This window comes from Cynoglossus semilaevis, chromosome 5 (genome assembly GCF_000523025.1).
Source record: "Cynoglossus semilaevis isolate Cse_v1.0 chromosome 5, Cse_v1.0, whole genome shotgun sequence".
NCBI classification, from domain to species: Eukaryota; Metazoa; Chordata; class Actinopteri; order Pleuronectiformes; family Cynoglossidae; genus Cynoglossus; species Cynoglossus semilaevis.
The window spans coordinates 13,013,068-13,033,936 of record NC_024311.1 but is presented as its reverse complement, the minus strand read 5'-3'; the positions used below and the strand labels follow the sequence as shown (position 1 = coordinate 13,033,936).

The window sequence follows — 20,869 nt, the reverse complement described above, 5'->3', positions numbered from 1 at the left end:
TACAAACACAGACACACACACAGACACAGAGACACAAACACACACACAGAGACAAACCCACAGACACACACATACAGACACACACACACAGAGACACACACACATACACACACACAGACACACACAGACACACATTGAAACACACACACAGAGACAAACCCACAGCCACACACATACAGACACACACACACAGAGAGACACACACACACAGAGACAAACCCACAGCCACACACATACAGACACACACACATACACACACACAGACACAGAGACACACAGATACAAACACACACTCGCCACTTTTTACGACACAGCAGCCTGGAAGCCAAAACCAAGTGGAGTTAGGAAGGACTTACTGAGGACGGTCGATACACACTGTCTGAGTACACACAGACACAAACACACACACACACACACAGAGACACAGACACACAGACACACAGACACAAACACACACACACACACACAGAGACACAGACACACAGACACACAGACACAAACACACACACACACAGACACAAACACACACACACACAGACACAAACACACACACAGACACACACACAAACACACAAACACACACACAGAGACAGACACACACACATACAGACACAGAGACACAAACACACACACAGACACAAACACACACACAAACACACAGATTTGAATAGATTACGTTTACATACAGTATGTTGTTGTATAACAATCACGACAACTTTTTATCTAAATAAATTCTTATTCAGAGACTAGTGCCCTCTACTGTCGGTTCAGCGTTGGAGACAGACAGGGAAAAAAAAGTGAATTAAATATAAAATTTATTAGACAAAATGTACAACAGCTGCAGACGCTATCTTACAGCTCAAATATAGACTTGATTTCACTTCCCCTCTCTGAGAGTGGAATACAATTTCAACTAAGTTTGAAACTTTACTGAATTGTGGGAAACAATAAAAAAAACAACCTCACACTGGCTCACATTTACCAAACATTTCAAAGCAGGAGAGACAATAAAAATAAACAGTTTAAGACACATAAAATTGGGTTAAATGAATTGCCTGACTACCCTTTCTTTCAGGTATTTAATATATTTTTAATAATCACTTGTTACCCACTTTGCCAATTAAGGTTTGTTTAGACCAAAATATAAATTATCTTTCATGTTCAGTTAGCCTGGAATAAATTACATTTTAAAATGAAATTCAAACAACTGCAATTTTTAACATCAAAAACCAAATCAGAACTGAAATACAAACTGCTGTGTTTCCCTGTAGCCACCAGGGTTTAATTATGTCCACTTCTTTTAGACTAAGACTAATTTTGTCAACGGTATTTTTGAAAACATGTTTGTAAACAATGAAGCACAGTGGAAAGCACAGAACCATTCCTAGGACATGTAGAAATGTTAAGCTTTTACATCATATTGCGTGAATACAAAGTCAGCAAACACACAACAACATGATGAACCAGAACAAAATAAGAAAACAAACAACTCACTGCCTGTACCTCTGTGTGTAGAGACTCTTAAACCCTTCACTGTTGTGGGACAATTCTTCGGTGCCCTGGATATAAAGTCATAATCTCACACATGGTAAGTCATGATCAGTATGAACCGCGCAGCCCACTGTTCCTTGAGGCTCCACCTCCTCCGGAATTACCGTAGTAACATCCACCGCGACCTGAGGATGATTGTAACCAGAGATACATTTTAAAATGTTTTCGATGAACAGGAAACAGTTCCTTTGAACTGAGGCGTCAATGTTGTCATGGTGATGACTGAAGGCCACGTTTGACACTCACTCATTTCAGCAGGTCCACTAGCCGTGGAATTGAGGAACAGCTCGATGTAGCGATGCTCTGTGACAGTGAACACAAACACACTTTTAATACTAAATGTAGAGACTTTGTATTCTTCTTTTCACAGCTTTCTTAAAAATGCAATAAATGTAAAACAAACTGAAACTGAAGAAGAGAATGTACGCATGTGGTTCTTGTCTTTAGACATGGCGGCCACGGCATCTTCGTGGGAGCGAAACTCCACGTCAGCTTCTCCAGTCGACTTGCCGTTAGGAGCCACATCGATGTGAACCCTCAGTGGATTCAGAGGGGTGAAGAACTAAACGAAGGACGAGACGAAAACGCACAGAAATACTAGGATCAAGTCAAAAAGTTCTAAGAAAGATGATGTAATTTTAATAATAACATAATAAAACACATTGAGACATCTCTCTGACAGCCTGGGAGAGTTTTATCATCAGGTCAAAAAAAACATTTCTTTAACTTATTAACTTTCTTTAATAATAATATATCTAACATATACCTACAGGTTAACGCCGACTTCAGCTTGTGTTCTTACCTTTGCAACATCGCCCTCTGTGGCACGGAAAGGCAGACCTCTCATGTGGACAAAGTGGCCTCCGTGAAAGCCTGCACCCCCGTCAACATGGTCATCATAACTGTGGCCTCCCATCCCTGTGCCAAATAAACATGTGATCACCGACACAAACCTCTGTGAGGGCAGGAATGTTGATCTGATCACCGACACAAACCTCTGTGAGGGAAGGAATGTTCAAGCCATCATGACATTTCTTTGTTAAACCAAGCCATCGTGACATTTCTTTGTTAAACGACTATTTAAATAACAGCAAATAAAATTTTTTTTAAAAAGTATTGCTGAAATATATTGTTGATTAAAGCTTCATGAGCCCCATCTCCTCAGTAACTTCACCTCTTCCCCCCCTGTCTCCCCTCATTCGATCGTCAAAAACGTCGTTGCCAAATCCATAGTTGTTGAAACCATTGTAATTGTCAAAGCCACTGTAACCTGGAAACAGTTACCAACACAGAAGCAGAGGAAGACAGTATTATGGAAGAGGAAACACAAGAGCAGTAACACATATTCAAGCTTAAAAAAAAACACCAAATGTCCCCCAAATACATACATATGTACATAAAATACATCATACATTTGCCTAACACACATGGACACACACACACACATATATATATACAGATATATATATACATATATACACATATATACATATATACACATATATATACAGTATATATAAATACATTTATATATGAAGACATTCTTACACACAAACATACATCTATATACCTATATATAAAATTATAAATATATACACAGATATACATGTATATATATATGCACATATATATACAAACATACAAAAGTATTTCTTTTTTTATGATTCTCCTCACTGTCATTACATCATTCCATTGCCCTTTGAGCTAGTAAAAACGTGGCACACTCACCTCCTCCATAGCCCCCTCCACCTCTCATGTTGTTCATCATGCTGCCCCCCCGATTGAGGCTGGGCCCAAAGAACCCTCCCCGCGGGCCCGACACCATCGGTCTGTCGTAGGGTCCTGGCCTCTGGGCTCCAACCCCTCTTCGAGCTGGTTCATAGTAGGCTCTGATCTCATTACGACTGCTTTTAAAAATCTCTATGTACCTGTAAGACCAGAGGCCCGAGTGATGTAGGGGACAGAGGTTTAAAGTTAAGACATAGACACACGCTATATGTGAATGTAAAAACTTAAAAAAAGGATTTATTTAAAAAAATGGTTTGGACTGATTTATTAAGACAATCTCAACAACACCAAACTTTACTGGGCTTAGGGCTGAACTTGAAACTTGATTTTTGCAGCAGTGTTAATTCTTAAATTAAAACAGACTTGGATTTTAAATGTTGCTTTTCAACCTTTTACTAAATCAGCGTGTTTTTAAGAGTGCTCTGACTCTTGTCCGCTATTCGTGGATATTTTTATCCCTTCTTGGGCTGTAAACTTTGATCACTAACATAAAACAACAATGGGGGGTTACACAAAGTGTGATGAATGTTCCCAAACGATCCCGTATTGTAAATAGCTCCCTTTCAAAAGTATCATAAAATTAATCACACTGCATTAATTGTAAGGTTCATACATCACTTCTTTTTCACCCTGCTAAAAATCACACCATCATTAACAATGCAAAGGAACCCATTAATCCCATTAACATTTTTTTAATTACCCACGTCCCACCCAACTGACTTCCCATTACACCAACATTACTTAAGCATACAAACTCATTTTATCACACAACCCATTCCATTGTTACGACAGTAGTCTGATATTGACTCCCATTTCCCCCCATAAGTGCTACAGCAGCAGCCCATCCCATTCCAGCCCATCCCTTTCCCCATCTGTCCCACCTGTGCCCTATTCTTTCCTTGTGTTTCCCCAGAGCCTTTTCTGCTATCTCCTTTGAGGCAAACTGCACGAAGGCTTCCCCTGTGCTCCTCCCCTGGTAGTCCACTGGCAGAGTAATCCCATTTGGCACGATTCTCAACCCTTTAACCCAAGCACACAAATACATTGGTCGGTAGGTAGGCTGATATAGAATAGAGAGAACAACACCCTCTGCATCACTGGAGCTTTGGATGAGTAATCATGTATATACTGTATGTTAGGACAGCATATAAAACATCAACTTGTCCGTAATAATTTGACTTGAATTGAAGGGAGCATCTGAACAATTATATTATATAAATTATACTTTTGAGATGTCGGCTAAGGGAACAGAGCAAATACTGGCCTGGGATCAGCATAGACCAAGGACTATGAAAAATGCAGAGGTGTTAATGGACGGATGGTTCTTTTAAGATGACGTAGTAATTGATTCAGAGAAAAGTATGTGTCAACATGGAAACCCCATCAGGCTTTTGTCATTTGACAGTCTACGCAGCCTTCTTTTATTGGAGCAAGTGCTTGATATCGTTCTTACTGTGATAACACTCCACACATGTACATCTGCGTTAAAGACACCATGACCATGACACATATAAAACCTCAATGAATTTAATTTAAAAAAAAGACTTTCCACAGATGGTGGCAAATCATTTGATAAGATTGAGTATTGTTTTCAACAGAAGCATGTAAAAATTATTTTTAAAAAGGTTATTGTAACATGCTACATAATTATGTATCACACAGTAATTTAAGTTTTTGTTGCCTGTATGGCACACAGAAAAATAATCAACTTTTATTCACAAAATGAGAAACTAAAAAGGAGGGAAAATAACATTTAATGGTACATTGTATGAAGTATTGCATAAATATTTTATACTGTTGTATATGTTATTTTATTATGGAAGTATTGCATAAATATTTTATACTGTATTATGTTGTCTGCCCACTGCCATATTTTTAGAGGTGAAGCATCTTAATTTCTGATTAATTTAAATAGTCTCTTTCTGGCCTGGAGACATATGTGGAAACCAGAAAGCACTGACCGCAGATCAGTATGACAGTGCTGTTCCCTTAGCCAAACCAGCCCAGCCCATTCTGTTCTTTAAAGACACTTTTGGGAGGCATGATATACAACTAGTTCAACACAAACAAGATAAATAAGGAGTTAACAATGAGGAGGAAAACACTTCATTACAAAGACATTCTGGTCAATACAGTAGGACAGTACTTACACTACAAACACAAAGACGTTACATGTTTGGATCGTGACACACATTTGGATATAGTTTCTTACCAACCTCACCAGCTACAGCAATACAAACTTCATAGAGCTATCATTTAGTCAGATTTAAAACTAGATTTGTTTTAAAAATCTATGGGATAAGATATTCTGATATAAATAACAGTCCTTTCTGTGTTTTTGTTTAGTTTCTATTAAAATGTAATAATTCAAATACTGACAAAACAGTAACGGTATAATGTTGTAATTTTTCATGCGCTAAAAAAACTCCAAAAAGAATTGTGACTAGTAATTGGCCTTGCATTGCAATATAGGCTCAGTGTGTACATTTGTAAGCTGTATTATAATTAGTAGTTTAATAAGTAATAAGCTATACCACACAATTTACTGCAAGTCTATAAATAGTATCACTGAGATTAATACACTTGGTGTCCTCTAGGTGCAGTTAAAAAAAAAAGACCAAACGTCTTTACCTGAGAAGAACTGGACAATCTCCTCCTTGCTGCAGCCAAAGGGCAGACCTCTCAACCTCAGCATGCAGCCACTGCCGCTTTCATAGTCCATGGGACCATTGCGTTTCAGCACCCAGTCCATTTCACTACGTTTTGACTTGAATACTTCAACCAGAAAGAGACAAAATATGTCATACTCCAAGTTGCCAGAATACTTCAACCAGAAAGAGACAAAATGTCATACTCCAAGTTGCCAAAACAACAAATAAACTATACAAACAAAATTATTTGCAAGCGCTTATAACTTGTTAATATCGTAAAACACGAATTCAAACCAAATATATTTTAAAACCAGCCTCAACACACAACAACACAGGAACAATATTATTTTAGTAGCAAGATTTCAAGATGTGACAAAACATTTAAAATGTAATAAATGTTACTCACCCTCTACATAGCGGTGTCCCATGTATTTACGATCCTTAGAAAGGGCGCTCTTGAAATCATCGGCTGTTTTAAGTTCAATAAATGCTTCACCACTGGGACGGCCTTCTTTGGAATAGGTGAAACAAACTCCGTTTACTTTTCCAACAATGTCACAATCTGTAAGAATGGAAAATTAAGTTCAGAGTTAAATGCATTGTTGTCCTGACTGTTTTGCTTTTCTTGTTACTTAACAGACTTCCTGCCACATGCATTAAAACCAAAGGGTTGCTTGCCTTTAAAGTGATTAAGGCTTTTGTCCTTTGTTATGCCGTTTCTTTAAAGAAAATGCACTAAACACTAGAAACCACATTATTGTTGAACCAATGGTCTGGACTAGTACTTTTCCCCAACTCTCATTAAATGTTAAAAGACAACCCCACTGGGAAAAAAAAAAAAAAAAAAAAAAGAGTTCAACATAGTGTTCGTATTTTGAATTGTTTACATGTTTCCTTGTGCAGCACCAATGTATGTATTTTCTCACCAGAGAAGAAACTGGCCACCTCCTCCTGGGTGCAGGACCAGGGTAGTCCTCTAACACGTACCACGTAGCCTTCATCACTTGAAGACATCCTCACTGCCACTTTAAAAATAATAGAGAAGAAGCACATTTAATTAAAGTATTATAAGTGTTGAAATTCAAGCATGTTATCCTGTATATGTTACAACATATCGTAGTGTATACGTACACGAGGTCGTGTACTGTTTACATAACGTTACAACTCAATAACAATACATAACCGTATATTGAACTTTAAAACAGGGACTACCATTTTCACCAAGTCGTCCGTATAATTTTATCTACCTTGTAAATAATTTAATTAAGAAACTGACATCGTATTTAAAACAAACGAACCATGTTTGTGACATTTTTCATTTTGCCCGGAGAATGATGAAAGTTGACTCCGTATTGGTTTAGCGCTTGGTAAGTTTGGGTCGCTGCCACAGCCGTAAAATAAGCTAATTTGCATTACCTCCGACTTGGTTGTCTCCGGTTCCGCGAATTCAACTTTCTAAAAACTCACAACTCATGTGTTTTTAAAGTTTTGCATAAACACTAGCTGGGAAGTTCAGGAAAATTGAAGATGAACCCCACGACACACGGTTAGGTGCCAAGCTGCGCTTGGCCGGAAGAGCTTGTGTTAGCTGAGCAACACTTGCGGTAGTTAGCAGTTAGCTGCTAAAGGCGGCTAACGCCAGGACACGGATAGCGGTCAAATGTAGGGGACACTTCCTGTAATTCAGACCTTATGCATTGGATTTGTCAATGAAAATATCCACTAACAGACGAACGACATTGATTAAAACATGAAAATGTCTTACATTTTCCTATATCCCTGGTCTGCCCCCGTCCGGTCCCGAGTCTCAGGTGACACCACCGACAGACGCTCACAGGTATAACCTCGCGAGATTTGCTGGAAACAGGATTTACGTTCGTCCCAAACCACGCCCCCTTGCTGCTGTAACTGCAGTATGTAGGTTGCAGATAACCCCAAAATATTAGAGTAGAGTAGAGAGTAGAGTAGGGCTTTATTCATCCCCCTTGGGGGAAACATACCAGTACAGTAGGCAGTGCAGAAAAAGAGAGAAGAGGAGTTAACACAATAAATAGAGTAAAAAAGAACTAAAAAGCAAAGAGCACTCAAAAATTAAAGTAAACCTTTAGAAAAAAATATACATTATAAACAAGAAAATATACATATTGCATACATATAATATACATATTATATTATTATACCATATAGTATACTCTGCTCAACTTAACATTGTAGTTCCGAGTTGGTATATCAAGATCTATTTATTAAGCGAGAGAAATACTTGTTACGTAACCCAAACTTTTCTCTTTAATCATATTCTTTCCTCACTAGTTTAGGATCATTCTGTATTAGTATGATCCTAAACCTTTATGCTTTACACTACACGACTAAAGATGTAGATTAACGTTATTACCTGAAACCCAATTTTCGATCCGTGGCAACCTCTTTTTGAAAGAAAACGTGTATTACTTAGTGCTTTGCTAAACAGTTATATTGGTAGAAGCTGATGTAAAAAGTTAAACTGAGGTAGGACTGGCTGACACCAGACAGACAAGGTCCAAAGTCCATGAACCATATTGGGCTAACAGTGTCCAGAACAAACAGTGCTCTCTGCCTTATTGCTGAGGTACTTTTTAAAATCTTTTTTTTTTACTTCTAACCACTTAATTTAAATTCCTATCGTCATGGAGATCCCAGTATTTACAGTGGATGCCTTTACTAATGTACCTTTTAAAGGCAACCCTGCAGCTGTGTGTCCCATAACGCATGTAAGTAAAGACATTCATGTAACTGTTAAGAAGCCGGCACTTTAATACCTGTCTCAGCAAAATTACTGGAATTTATGTTGTGCTGTAATAGTTGCATGGTGAATGATCCTACAGGTCCCATTCTGCACTTATGCAAAAACATGTTGCAATACAAAAAAATGTTTGTTGTAACAGGAGCTGACGGATGATTTGTATCAGAAGATAGCAGCAGAGATCAACCTGTCAGAAACAGTGTTCATCACCAAGATCCAGACCTCTGATAGTTTCTCCACAGGTTAGAAAATGACTGCAACTGTACTGCAATGATAGCAATTATTTAATATTTAATGTTAATAAAATTTAAATTTTGCATTTTGTGTGCCACGGACAATTTTTTTTAACATTGTAGTACTTCTAGCACATATTTAAACTTTATCTTATATAGTTTAAACTTAATCTATACTTAAACTTAAACTTAATTATATTTAAACTGTAGTACTTCTAGCACATATTTAAACTTAGAGTTTGTGATAATCTACTCGTCCTTCAACTGATTGGTAGCATCAAGATTTCGTCTCCGCTGGTTTACACCGACCACTGAAGTGAATCTCTGTGGCCATGCTACTCTGGCCTCTGCTGCCGTGCTTTTCCAGCATAAGAGTAAGATACACATGCATCCACATCAGTATGTACTCAAGTTAAGAATGGCTTAAACAATGTTAAAAATGACTTTGTAATAACTCTGTTAGAGAATGTCAACCCTGTGCTGGTGTTTGAGACCAGGAGTGGAGACCTGGCTGTCGCTCAGCTCAAAGATGAATACGTCATGGACTTCCCTCTTAACCCACCTGTCCAGCAGGTACAGTCTGTACTCAGATAAACTCCTTAGACAGCTGGTTCCAAGGGGACTTCAATCATCTTCAATCTCTATTGACAGTACCTACAGAGGACATCATTTTTTTCTAGTCTTTTGTAAAAATGCGGTCCACTGATGCTTGTTTTCTCACTGTGGGGCTAACAAATTATTATTATTATTGTCTCATCTGTCTGCCAGGACCCCAATGAATTTAGTGATGTCATCAAGGTCAGTATAACAGATCTTACAGAAATGTATATTCTCCCACTCTCAGTTCAGCTACAGCATATGCCTTGTGTGTGTTCTGGTCTTGGCATTCCCAGCAGTGTTTTTGACTTTTCTATTTTTCTGGTTTCTGAGTGACACAGGCTGCAGTTGGAAACAACACGGTTCACAGTGTCCACCTGAGTACAACCACCAAGAAACTGATGGTTCGACTGACTGACAGCTGTGACAGGTTTCTATCACAACAACTCAATCTCCCTTTCACACAGACACAAACATGCACAGCTAATCATGTTAGCACTCTGCATAACAGGATGTTGCACTAGCATTAGATTTTGATTTACTGTAAGGCTTGCCAGCACTATGTCAGACATAATATCCTTTAGGTATTTCTTTCTAGTATTAGGAAATCAAAACGTTTACATTCACCCTTGTCTTACCTAAAAAAAAAGAAAAAAAAGATGCAATACAGAGAAATGGTAAGATTTTAGATAAATGTATACTTAACTATCTACTAACTTGTTTTGGTAAACACTAATTAATAACTATCTTTTGTATTGAAGTTGAATAAATTATATTTTTTTTCTTGTGTCTTATATTGGTCCCTGAGCCTTAGTTTGAAATGTTTTATCTCTATTTGCCCCAAAACTGCACCACAAGTGTTTATATGAGTAATCTTCACATCCACATCACCTCAAGGCTCGTCGTTATTTTCAGGTCAGTGCTCACCCATCTGAAAGTGGATGCTGTCGCCCTACAGAACAGTGAGAGAAGTGGACGAGTCAAAGGAGTGATTGTCACTATAAAAGGTACTGAATAAAAAAAGATGAATTTTCTGTGACATCTGGGGACAATTCAAAGATAGTTCAAGCCAGAAATAAAGTAAGAAATTACTGTGAAGGTTCTCCAGAGTCCCAGCCTGGATATGACTTCTACTCCAGATATTTCGCTCCATGGAACGGTATCCCTGAAGATCCTGTCACTGGTCAGTCAAAGAAACCAGTTCACAAACTGCACAATTTAATGGAGCATTTTTTTGGTTCTTTTTACAATTTACATAAACATTTCAGACAACATTGTATCAGCTTTTCTTTTTCTGTTTTCTTCTTTCAGGTTCTGCTCATACTGTACTCGGCAGTTACTGGTCTAAAGAACTGGGAAAGAAGAAACTGCTGGGTAAATACCTTTGCATGGGTTTTATCTATCTATATATATAAATATATACATTTCCATCTAGAAACTGTTTCAACTGTTTTGTGCAGCGTACCAATGTTCCAGTCGTGGCGGGGGGCTGAAGCTGGAAGTGAGAGATGACGGAAGAATAAACATATCTGGACAAACTGTCACTGTACTGAGGGGGGCGCTCACGCTGTAGTCACCTCACACACCACACGTCCACAGCACAGAATCAAACGTCTCACCACATTATTTGTTCAGATTTGTATTATTTATTCACAATTAAATAATTAACATATAAACAGGAGGTAGAAACAAAACTTACTTTTTTTCTGATTTTTGCTATGACATCATGTCATTACTTTATGAATCCATAGCCAGTTCACTGTTTAGTGTCATTTGAAATTATATCGTGTTAATTGTTAACAGTTTGTCAGTTTTTAAGAGATGACACTGAATATGTGATTCTTCAACGACCTGCTAAAGCTGCTCAACACTGTTGCTCTGTCCCTGGTGAGTCACTGTCATGACCTGATGACGCTTGTGTCAGAGGTGCATGCTGGGTATCGCCATGTGAGCAGCTGGAGGAAGCTGAATGATGTAAAGGAAATGTTAAGGACCACACGTTGTACATATACTGTATGCATGTGCATTATATATATGTATGCACAAATATATACATATATATATGTTCATAAAGGATATCATGTTCTCCTGCTGGAGATGGTTGAGGAGTTTCTCCACAGGTGCGTAGCGCCGCAGCGTCGCAGCAGAGCCCACCATCAGCAGCTTGTGTTTGGCTCTGGTTATGGCTACGTTCAGTCGACGCCAGTCCTTTAGCAGCTCACCTAACTGTCAAAAGAGGGGAGAGAAGGTCAGACCAGGTCATGCTGAGGTCAGACCAGGTCACACTGAGGTTCATACACAGCTACAGATCCAGGACAGAACAGTGTGGAAATACTTACGGTTCCTTCCTCTAGCGTGCTCCTGACAAAAGAAAGCACAATCAGAGCTTTGTCTCGACCTTGGTATTTGTCCACCGTGTTGACCTCCACCCCGGTGAAGGCAGCTGACTGCAGCAGAGCCGAGATGCTCTTCAACTGCTGTCTGTACGGAGCGATGACTCCTACGTCACCAGGCCTACATCCAGCCTGAAGAAAAAAAAAAAAAAACGAGAACAGAGAGAATGTAACACGTGTTCACTGACCGACACTGAAAGACACCGTTTCCTGATGTACCTTAATGAGCAGTGAAAGCAGCTTGTGAATGATAGCAGCTTCAGTGTGATTGCTGACTCCGCCCTGTTCCACTGACTCCAGTGCAGGCACCTGAGAGGAGACGGGGAAGAGAAAGTAAAATAAAAACACTATTTGAGTTCTCAAAAATTAAAAAAATAAATAAAAACACAAGCAAGTAACACGGACTTAAGATTCCATTGAATTCATTTATAAACAATCCACCAACCTTTGAGCAGTCCAGGAAACAGACAGGGTTACTGGGTAGCAGCGTGGACTGTATCCAGTCTAGTTCATGTTGAGGATGACTGTCAGAGTAAGATCTGAGCTCTGATTGGACAGAGGTCAGGAAAGGCAGCGTGAGCAGAGCCGAGGCCGTTCTCTCTGATCCACACTCCAGACGACCCTCGTACATCAGGGAGTTACTGAGAGACATAATCTGCCTGGGGATTACAGCAGAAGTTTTTAAATCAGACAGTTCCACAAATTAGAAAGAACAGACTATTAGTTATTTTTTATATAACGTAATCTTTATTATGCTGGATTTTACTGGGTAAAACATTTGATAGGTGTTTAGAGAATTATAAAGCAGAGTTGTTTTTTTTTTACAATTTTCTTCAACTGAAGGATAAATCATTGACATTCACCAGTGCTGGAGTAAAACGACTGCATTGCAGAATAAATATTTAAATTCAATATTAAATAAAAAAAACTATCAAATAGTCCTGATGTTAATTAGACATAATTTCTCATGTATTTTCTAATATAAAGCTGCAACTTAGTTTTTACTTTAAATCACATAATGAACAACTTTTAAAACTTTAATAATAAATATACTTTAAATCACATAATGAACAACTTTAAAACTTAATAATAAAAACTTTAATAATAAGATAAATGAAATATAAAACCAAACCAAAAAAAAAAAAAAAAACAACCCTCAAATTGTTAAATTATCATGGAAATAATATAAAACCAAACCAAAAAAAAAAAACCTCAAATTGTTAAATTATCATTGAAATATTGCAATTCAAATTCTGCAAATTCAATACTGAATATCTTAAATTATAAAACTAAAAAAAAAACTAAATACACTTTAATAATTCCATTAGTGGACAAATAAATGTTTTAATAATAATGACAATAAAAAGTCGCAGGTGGACAAATAAATGTTTTAATAATAATCACAATAAAAAGTCGCAGAGGTTTCACGTGTTACTGTCTCACCTGTTCATACGGTACTGAACATTCAGCTGAACCACTGCTTCTTTATGAAGCTCCAGTCTTTTAAACAGACTCTCATCCATTCCCAATGACCTGGAAAAAACAAACAAAACCTTAAAAAAACAGTCCATTATTTTAATGGAGGAAATCTCACTTTTATTATTATTCATATAACAAACATTTTACCTGGCTTCGTGGTTCTGTACGATCGGAGGCAGTTGTTGGTGATCTCCAACTAAAACAAATCTCTTTGCGTAGAAGAGTGGGCCCAGACAGATGGGCTGGCTGATCTGAGACGCCTCGTCTACGATGCAGAAATCAAACCGCCGGCGGGTGAAAATGGGATGTTTGATGCCCATGCAGGTGGTCCCGACAATCAGCTGCCAAAAGAAGAAGCTGGGCATCAGCCTGAGACTTCACCTGTACTGTATATTTGATGTAAACTTCAGGAAGTTTGTTTGGGAACCACTGCCTTATACAGATATAATACAGATGTATCTGTATGAAAGTGACTTCACCTCCTTGTTATAAAGCTGCTCCAGCTCTGAGGGAGATCGAACTCCCGTTTTCCTGAGAGACTCCTCCGTGTAGGGCAGAATATCTGGATGCACCTGGAAGAATCGGAAAAACGTTTAAGAGGGGAAACTGGTTCTCAAACATGTCCTCTCTTTACTGAAAATTTCATCAGTCAAATCATAAACGACAGAAATCTCCAGAAGTTACCTTCTGGCCCTGTCCCAGACGCAGAAACCCGACCTTGAACCTCTTCAGCTTCAGCACGATGTTGTCCACGGCAGAGTGGGTGTAGCTGGTCAGCAGGACACTGAACCCACAGGCATGAAGGATGCGAACCTGTGAGGAAGCACAGCAGGAGGGAGGACATGCTGTAAGGTTAAAGGTCAAGTCATAAGGTGTCGGTGGTTATGGTTGAAGGAGGTTACCAGGGTGCAGATGGTGGTGGTTTTCCCCGTGCCGGGCATTCCCACGATGAGTGTGTAGTCTTTAGAGAGGAGCACCTTCTTCATGGCCTGTTTCTGAGGTTTGTTGAGTCCTGCACAAAACACAAGGTAAGTTTAACTGGGTGAGCGTCACCTGCCATCAGTGGAAATCTGCGTTAGGTAAAGAAAAATCACAGGAAAAAAATGTTGAGACCTTTCAGGATGTTAGCCACCGTGTCCTTTGCCTCTCTGGGCAGAACAGTGCTGAGGTTGAAGATAAACTCTGGAGGTCGCAGGTCAACGACCAGCTACCTCAGACGATCACTGAGAAAAAAAAAACAAAAACAAAACAAGTTCACATAAAAATCATCTGAGTGTGAGTGGCTTCTAATGAGTTTACGTCTTAGCGTCAGCACCTGTCCTGACAGTTGTCCATCAGTCTGGACACATTGTTGAGGTGGGTGCCGAGGCCCACCACACCTTCATCACCATCCACACGAAACACAACACCAACCAACTTGGACAGATCTCTGGAAAAGCAAAAGAAATTTAAATAAACAAAGTAATTCACGCATCAAATATCTGGTCTGTGGGCCAATTTCTGTCCATGGAATTAAAAAAAAAATATAGCAAACTGTCAGAAAAAAAAATCAGTAATTAACATTTTCCCTATGATAAATGGTTAGTAATTTATTCCCTTTTACCCTTCCCTTTTTGTTTGCTTTTTTTGTTACATTTTAGATATATCTGCTTTATACATAATTTTTAAATTAACTATATATCCTATTTAAAACCTGTGACTTAACTGAACTTCAGCCAACACTCAAGTCCCTGGTTTCAACCTCTTCTGAAGGCACAGACATGAGGACCAGCTCTCACCTGTCCAGAGTACAGCTGATGGTTGTCCCACTGACGTCACACACGTAACCTGTGGCCAAACCAACCAGACCACCCTCCTGTCCACTGACGACGATGCGATCGCCGCGAACCAGACCGACACGGACCAGTCCCTGCTTTGGCACTGTTCTACATTTCTGGAAGCTATGAAGGAACACTCCTCCAGACTGGACGCTGACTGGACCACTGAGCTGCAGGTTCCCCACACAGCTGCCAGTCGTCTCACTGCAAACAGGACAAAAACTCAACAGACAGTTTGGATTTTCTTTTCCAACTGAAGGATTTCATCTAAAGATTCCCACCTTTCCTCCACGGTCTGCAGCCACACTCGCTTTCGGCCGTTCTTCGCCTCCATGGTGGCAGCCTCAAGACAACAGAGCAGGAGCCAGTGGTGGAAATAGCTCAGTTGCGGTGACGTCACGTGACCGGTCTCCTGCCCCAAGAACTCACGGACAACATCCTGTTCTATGTCTGCTGAGCTGGGATTCACTGCTCTGTCAGATGTCAAGAGAAGGACAACGAGAGGCAGTGAGAGACGACTCTGGCTGGACAACGAAGGACAATTCAAGGGTTAAAATGTCTAACCTTTCATACAGAGCACAGTTTCTCCTCTGAGGACAGTACTGGCAGGTTTGTTTGTTGGTCAGAATGTCAGGAAGTCTGGACAGGCGGCTCGGCTTCACTTCTCTGTCCACGCAGGTGTGAATGTGATGAACTAAAGTGTTCCTCAGTTTCAGCAGCTCTGAGGGAAAAAAATAAAAACATAAGAGAATGAATGGTTAGACTGATGAAGATTTAGGTTTATTTCCTTAAATATTGCCTTGTATCTGCTCTGTACCTCTGTAGTCCATGTGACTGGGTATAACTGAGTGTATGTTTCCAGTTTTCAGGTACAGAAGGAGGCCGGCCTCAGGGTTGTATCTTTCTTTGGCCATCAGAGTGTAGAGAATCACCTGAACACAGAAAAAAAAAGTCATCATCATGTACTGTACATTTGTTAGTTCTCTGAACGCCACTGCATCAGTGAATGTACGGTGGACATGTTCTGGTCCACAGACCTGACTGCGATGCTCTATCGAGTTAGTCTCTCGTCCAGTTTTTAGTTCCAGTGGTAAAGTCCTTTTCTCTAAGGTTCTCTGATGCCTGATGTTTGGAGGTCTTTGGATCTGAACCTGTGCGGCAACGTCAATTTTCCCTTTCAGACCGAACCTTGGTGACCACATGTTCTCTTCTATATCGGTCAGCTCTGCTACCGTGGCAACACTTGTCGAGGTCAGGTCTCTGCTTGAACCTCTGCCATTACTGGAGCTGGAACCATACAGACAGAACCGACGTCCAACGTGTCAGTTAACGGCACAAACAGACACGTCTGCACAGTTGTGATTGTTTGATATGAAAACAAACTCACGCTTTCAGACCAATGGATTTTGGGTTTTGGCAGATGAGGTATTCTTTAGCCCATTGTTCCAGGGAAGGCAGATAATGATAAAGTTCCTGCTTCATTTCCTCCTGACTCACACCCAGACTGTACCTGAGGATCAAACAAACATCTTCTATAGTTTGTTTTGGATTTTTTTTTTTGGAAAGTTTAAACTGTTCACTGTGGAATATATCCTTCACATCTATAACTTACATGTCTCCCATGTACTGAGGACTGCACAGCGCCTCATCTGCCAGCTTGGACAAAGTCTGCATAGAAAAATCTTTTGCCACAGCTGCCCTCTGAAACACGTTGTGAACCATCGTGCCGTTCAGCATCTGTTTTGAGCCACCGTCAAAAGTCTGCATCACAGGGAACAGAACAAAAAGGAAAGGAAACTTAGTAGAAGTTGATATAATGATGTTAACTGATGGAGTTTTCTTTTTACTTAAGTGAGAAAATCTGCTTTTTTTTCAGACCTGGGAAAAAAGGGGGTTGTGACTTGAAATTAAAATTTTACTAGGGCTTCAAAGGTCTAATAATAAACGATGGGCAACTTGATTAATCAATTTGTTAATTTTAAATTTTGTCAGATTCTTTTAACATATAACTAGCTATACAATATTTGTTTCCTGAATGTACCTTTTGTGTATTTAAAGACACAAAAAGAGAACTATTGAACTATTGAAGAGAACTATTTAAAGACACAAAAAGAGAACTATTGTAAAGGTCTAGAAGAGTTGCACCTTGAACACATCACTCAGGACTGCGCGCCTCATGCAGCGGATGGAGTTCGAAATGCTGGTCCCTGAGATCAAGGTATCAGGATGTAAAACCAGCAAGCCCTGATCTCTCTCCACCACCCAGGACCCGCCGTCACAGCTGCCCTCCAGATGAACCACATCACCACAGCGGATGGGCGTCATCACCCTGAACACAAAAAACAAAGTAGGTTCTGTTTGTGAAACTGACTGGTGGATGTGAACAAAAAACAAAGTAGGTTCTGTTTGTGACTGGTGGATGTGACCAATAAGAACACAGTGACCAGGTCAAATGTCCCGCTCATTACCAGTCATCCTTCAGCAGACAGGTTTCAGTTGGATGTAGAGATTTGTGGCAAGTGATGGTCAGTATTTTGTGACCACTTTTTTCCTCCACATCCAGAACCCAGTATCGGTTGTTCAGACCTCCAGAAAGGATCACGTTGTCAGGTACCCTACTGTAAAGACAGAGATAATCTTATACATCATACTCATTTAAATCTTTTTAAGATTTCAAGAAATTATTAATAAGGCAACACCAACGTAAATATAAAGAACACAAAAAAACAAGAACACAGTAAAACTGCATTGGTCTGTTAACACTGCACGTCATTTTAAAAATGCTTTAATGTATGTTTAGTCATTTCTGGCATCAATATTTCTGTAACAACACATTGTGCTTCTCACCAAGGTTTTTTCGGTTTTTTCTCGGTGACTCGACCTTCATCACCATCATTATCCAAAAGGTCTGCAAACCAGTTCTCATCCAGATCTTCTTCTCCATTAGCTGCTGAAGTCAAACCTGGGGAATAAATATATAAAGTTTAAAAAAAGATGGCAGTCTTCAGAGAATATGTTATGATATGCTTCATAATAGGAAGTTCAAACACTTGAGAATTAGAAAACTTTACTTAGATTTCAACTTCACTTGCAGTTGAAAAAGACACAATTTTGCAGTATTTTGAAGCATGCATTCAGTTAACAAAATAACCTCTATTCTGCAGATTTATGAAATACAGCACTACAGGAGTCCTAGCTTTTGTATATTTTTGTACCTTCAGTTTGCTCCGGATTGGTTGACGGTCCCTTAGAATTGTTTTCATTTGGTGATGTCACAGCAGTTCTTATAGACTGTTTGTGGTTTATGTCCAACACTTCACGTGGTGCAGCTGAGATAGTTTCTGCTAGAGGAAAAATGGAAGTCAAAAAGTTCTAAGACACAAATTAACCAGTTAACTAGTTTTAAGCCTCCCTCAAATTATGTTCCTAAAGGGAAATGATTGATTACATATATTTATTATACATGGCTGCATTAATGACCTGTGGTTTTAGGTCAGAATCAACATTCGTACCTGTATTTCCTCCTCTTGACTTCTCAGACCTGATCTCTGACTCATCATTCTTGGACACTGTTAAATTAAGGGTGGAAACTGCAGTTCCCAGCACAGTTCTAGGTCTCTTTGCGTTGTGAGACCCTTCAGGAGGACTGAAGAGTCTTTTTATGGAGGCGGAACAACCCTCTGGCTTCTTGGTCCTCAGGACACTCGACCCCTTGGAGCCGGAGCTGAGACAGAAGGAAGAGGATTTCTTACTGGACAGAGGAGTCCGTCCATCTGCTACCCGACAGGGTGAGGATTCGTAAGGTCTAATCTGACTGTTGGGTGTCTCCGGAACAGACAGAAGATCTGGCGAGGGTGGCAGGTTTTCAAGGTTCTCATGGATGGTCGCCTTCAAGGGAGTGTGGCGTTTCACTGGAGCAGATGCACAATCTTTGATTTGAGGCTCAGTCTTGGTGAAGACAGATGAAAAAAATAAATAAACAAGAGGTCAAATGACTACATGACTCTTCATTCATTTATTTCACTCACTGCAATTGTAAATATTCTAATATTAATTTGTTTTCTTTTACCAAAAATGAGAACAAGGTAAAGTGAACTAAATAAAAACCAAAATAATTTCAAATAAAGAATAACCAAACAAGGTTGTAAGTAGCTACACGTTAACCATAACAGAAAAACACATTAGTAAAATTGAAGTTACCTTAGGTTTCTGAGAAAAGAACGACGAGATGTTACTCTGTCCTCCCAGAATCCCCTGCCAGAAAACATTTTAGATGATAAAAACAATAGTAGTTCTGGTTAGAACAATCAACAAACTATTTTAATAAATATATTAAGAGTAGCCGGTACGGATGCTTATAATACCTAAGACTTTGTAGATTAACTTCGGACAGAATTCTAAATCAGATGTGGCTTGTACACCGTGGTTTACAGTTGTGTACACCAACTTTCACCGTCTCAGGCTAATTCCTAGTTGCGTTTGAGTGACTGTACCTGTAACTGTCTTTTTGCTAACATCCAACAGTTCCAGGATCCATATAGGAACAATACAGAAAATCCGCACTTACCTTGTTGTTCTTCTGGTTGCCCCTGTTCATGTTGTCGCTGATTGAAGTATATAAAACCTTTTACAATAATAATGTTACCGACGGCACCGTGGAGATAACGATTGTTTCAGTTACAAAAGTCAAAACGATGTTCGGTCCATGTTCAACGACGCGTTGTCTCCAAAAACCGGTGTCGCAGAGCGCCAAAAGTTGAGTTTCGCGGAACGGAAGTGACATCATACAAATCTATTCTTTTTCCTGTTTAATGGCAAAAAAAAAAAAAAAACTGAATTGGTCCACTACCGCCAACAAATGGTAACTGGTCGGAATTACCTCCAATAACAAGACGGGTGACCTCAGCAATTTCAGATCGCGATCTTTTCAATAATAATTCGCTATAAACTCAGCTTTATTTATAATGGTAACCAACGAACGTGAAAGCATCTTAATACTGATATTAAAATGCAAACAGATTTAATTGTAGCTTTTATGAAGTCATAGTTCTTATTAACATTTATTTTAACACATACGTACTTTGGAATTTGGTCCAAAGTATAACATACCTACGTAAAAACCTACATAAAAAGACAGTTCAAAAGCTTTTAAGATGTTACAATTCTAAAAGGTACTACTAACCACTTACCTACTGGCCGTGCGTCACCGTCGTCAACCAGCCTACATGGCGGTAACCTTATCTACCAACCCAGGCACCTACTCCTCATCCCAACCAGAACTGGCAAGTATGCAAGGCAGAAACAGTTCATTTTGATCCACCTCAAAACTCTGCATTTTACGCTTAGGCTTGCTTTCTCCGCTAGATGGCAGCAGATATACGTCTTCATTTTGTGAGGCAGTAGTAGTTCATAAAAGAACGAATGGATGATAAAGTGGTCTGAAAGCATCTTAATACTGATATTAAAACGCAAACACATGACTTGCTTTCTCCGCTAGATGGCAGCAGATATACGTCTTCATCTTGTGACATTTACTGACCCTTACACAGTGCATGAAGAGGTAAAAACTAAAAAATAGAAA

General features: G+C 39.3%; 3 protein-coding genes across 6 annotated transcripts; 1 reads left to right on the top strand and 2 right to left on the bottom strand.

Annotated features, from left to right (window-relative positions):
- Positions 1–798: 798 nt before the first annotated feature.
- hnrnph3 (heterogeneous nuclear ribonucleoprotein H3 (2H9)) lies at positions 799–7,896 on the bottom strand. 4 transcript variants are annotated; one of them, XM_008310590.3, is made up of 11 exons: positions 7,756–7,896; positions 6,917–7,015; positions 6,397–6,552; positions 5,971–6,114; positions 4,221–4,359; positions 3,280–3,479; positions 2,726–2,821; positions 2,354–2,469; positions 1,978–2,113; positions 1,798–1,854; positions 799–1,676 (listed from the first exon to the last, which is right to left on the bottom strand). In XM_008310590.3, the coding sequence occupies exons 2-11, from the start codon at positions 7,002–7,004 to the stop codon at positions 1,600–1,602; spliced, it is 1,209 nt and encodes a 402-aa protein (XP_008308812.1). In that variant the 5' UTR covers positions 7,005–7,015; positions 7,756–7,896; the 3' UTR covers positions 799–1,599. The 4 variants fall into 4 exon arrangements, 3 of the variants coding, with proteins under 3 accessions (XP_008308812.1, XP_024911498.1, XP_024911499.1); XM_025055730.1 differs by lacking the exon at positions 7,756–7,896 and adding an exon at positions 7,289–7,674; XM_025055731.1 differs by lacking the exon at positions 7,756–7,896 and adding an exon at positions 7,407–7,674.
- A 633-nt stretch (positions 7,897–8,529) lies between these two features.
- On the top strand, positions 8,530–11,340 carry LOC103379135 (phenazine biosynthesis-like domain-containing protein 1). The gene is made up of 10 exons (XM_008310588.3): positions 8,530–8,737; positions 8,912–9,011; positions 9,278–9,376; positions 9,466–9,575; positions 9,771–9,800; positions 9,941–10,029; positions 10,515–10,606; positions 10,699–10,782; positions 10,911–10,973; positions 11,060–11,340. The coding sequence occupies exons 1-10, from the start codon at positions 8,654–8,656 to the stop codon at positions 11,170–11,172; spliced, it is 864 nt and encodes a 287-aa protein (XP_008308810.1). The 5' UTR covers positions 8,530–8,653; the 3' UTR covers positions 11,173–11,340.
- A 99-nt stretch (positions 11,341–11,439) lies between these two features.
- Positions 11,440–20,451, bottom strand: dna2 (DNA replication helicase/nuclease 2). The gene is given in 26 exon segments (XM_008310589.3): positions 11,440–11,573; positions 11,679–11,825; positions 11,939–12,124; positions 12,212–12,301; positions 12,438–12,651; positions 13,436–13,525; positions 13,619–13,812; positions 13,951–14,043; positions 14,156–14,284; positions 14,374–14,483; positions 14,585–14,694; positions 14,787–14,900; positions 15,250–15,492; positions 15,570–15,761; positions 15,853–16,009; positions 16,106–16,220; positions 16,326–16,575; positions 16,676–16,798; positions 16,901–17,049; positions 17,434–17,617; positions 17,757–17,906; positions 18,136–18,250; positions 18,504–18,632; positions 18,801–19,236; positions 19,489–19,542; positions 19,856–20,451. Coding segments are annotated over 26 exon segments (3,858 nt in total). The 5' UTR covers positions 19,886–20,451; the 3' UTR covers positions 11,440–11,519.
- Positions 20,452–20,869: the final 418 nt, after the last annotated feature.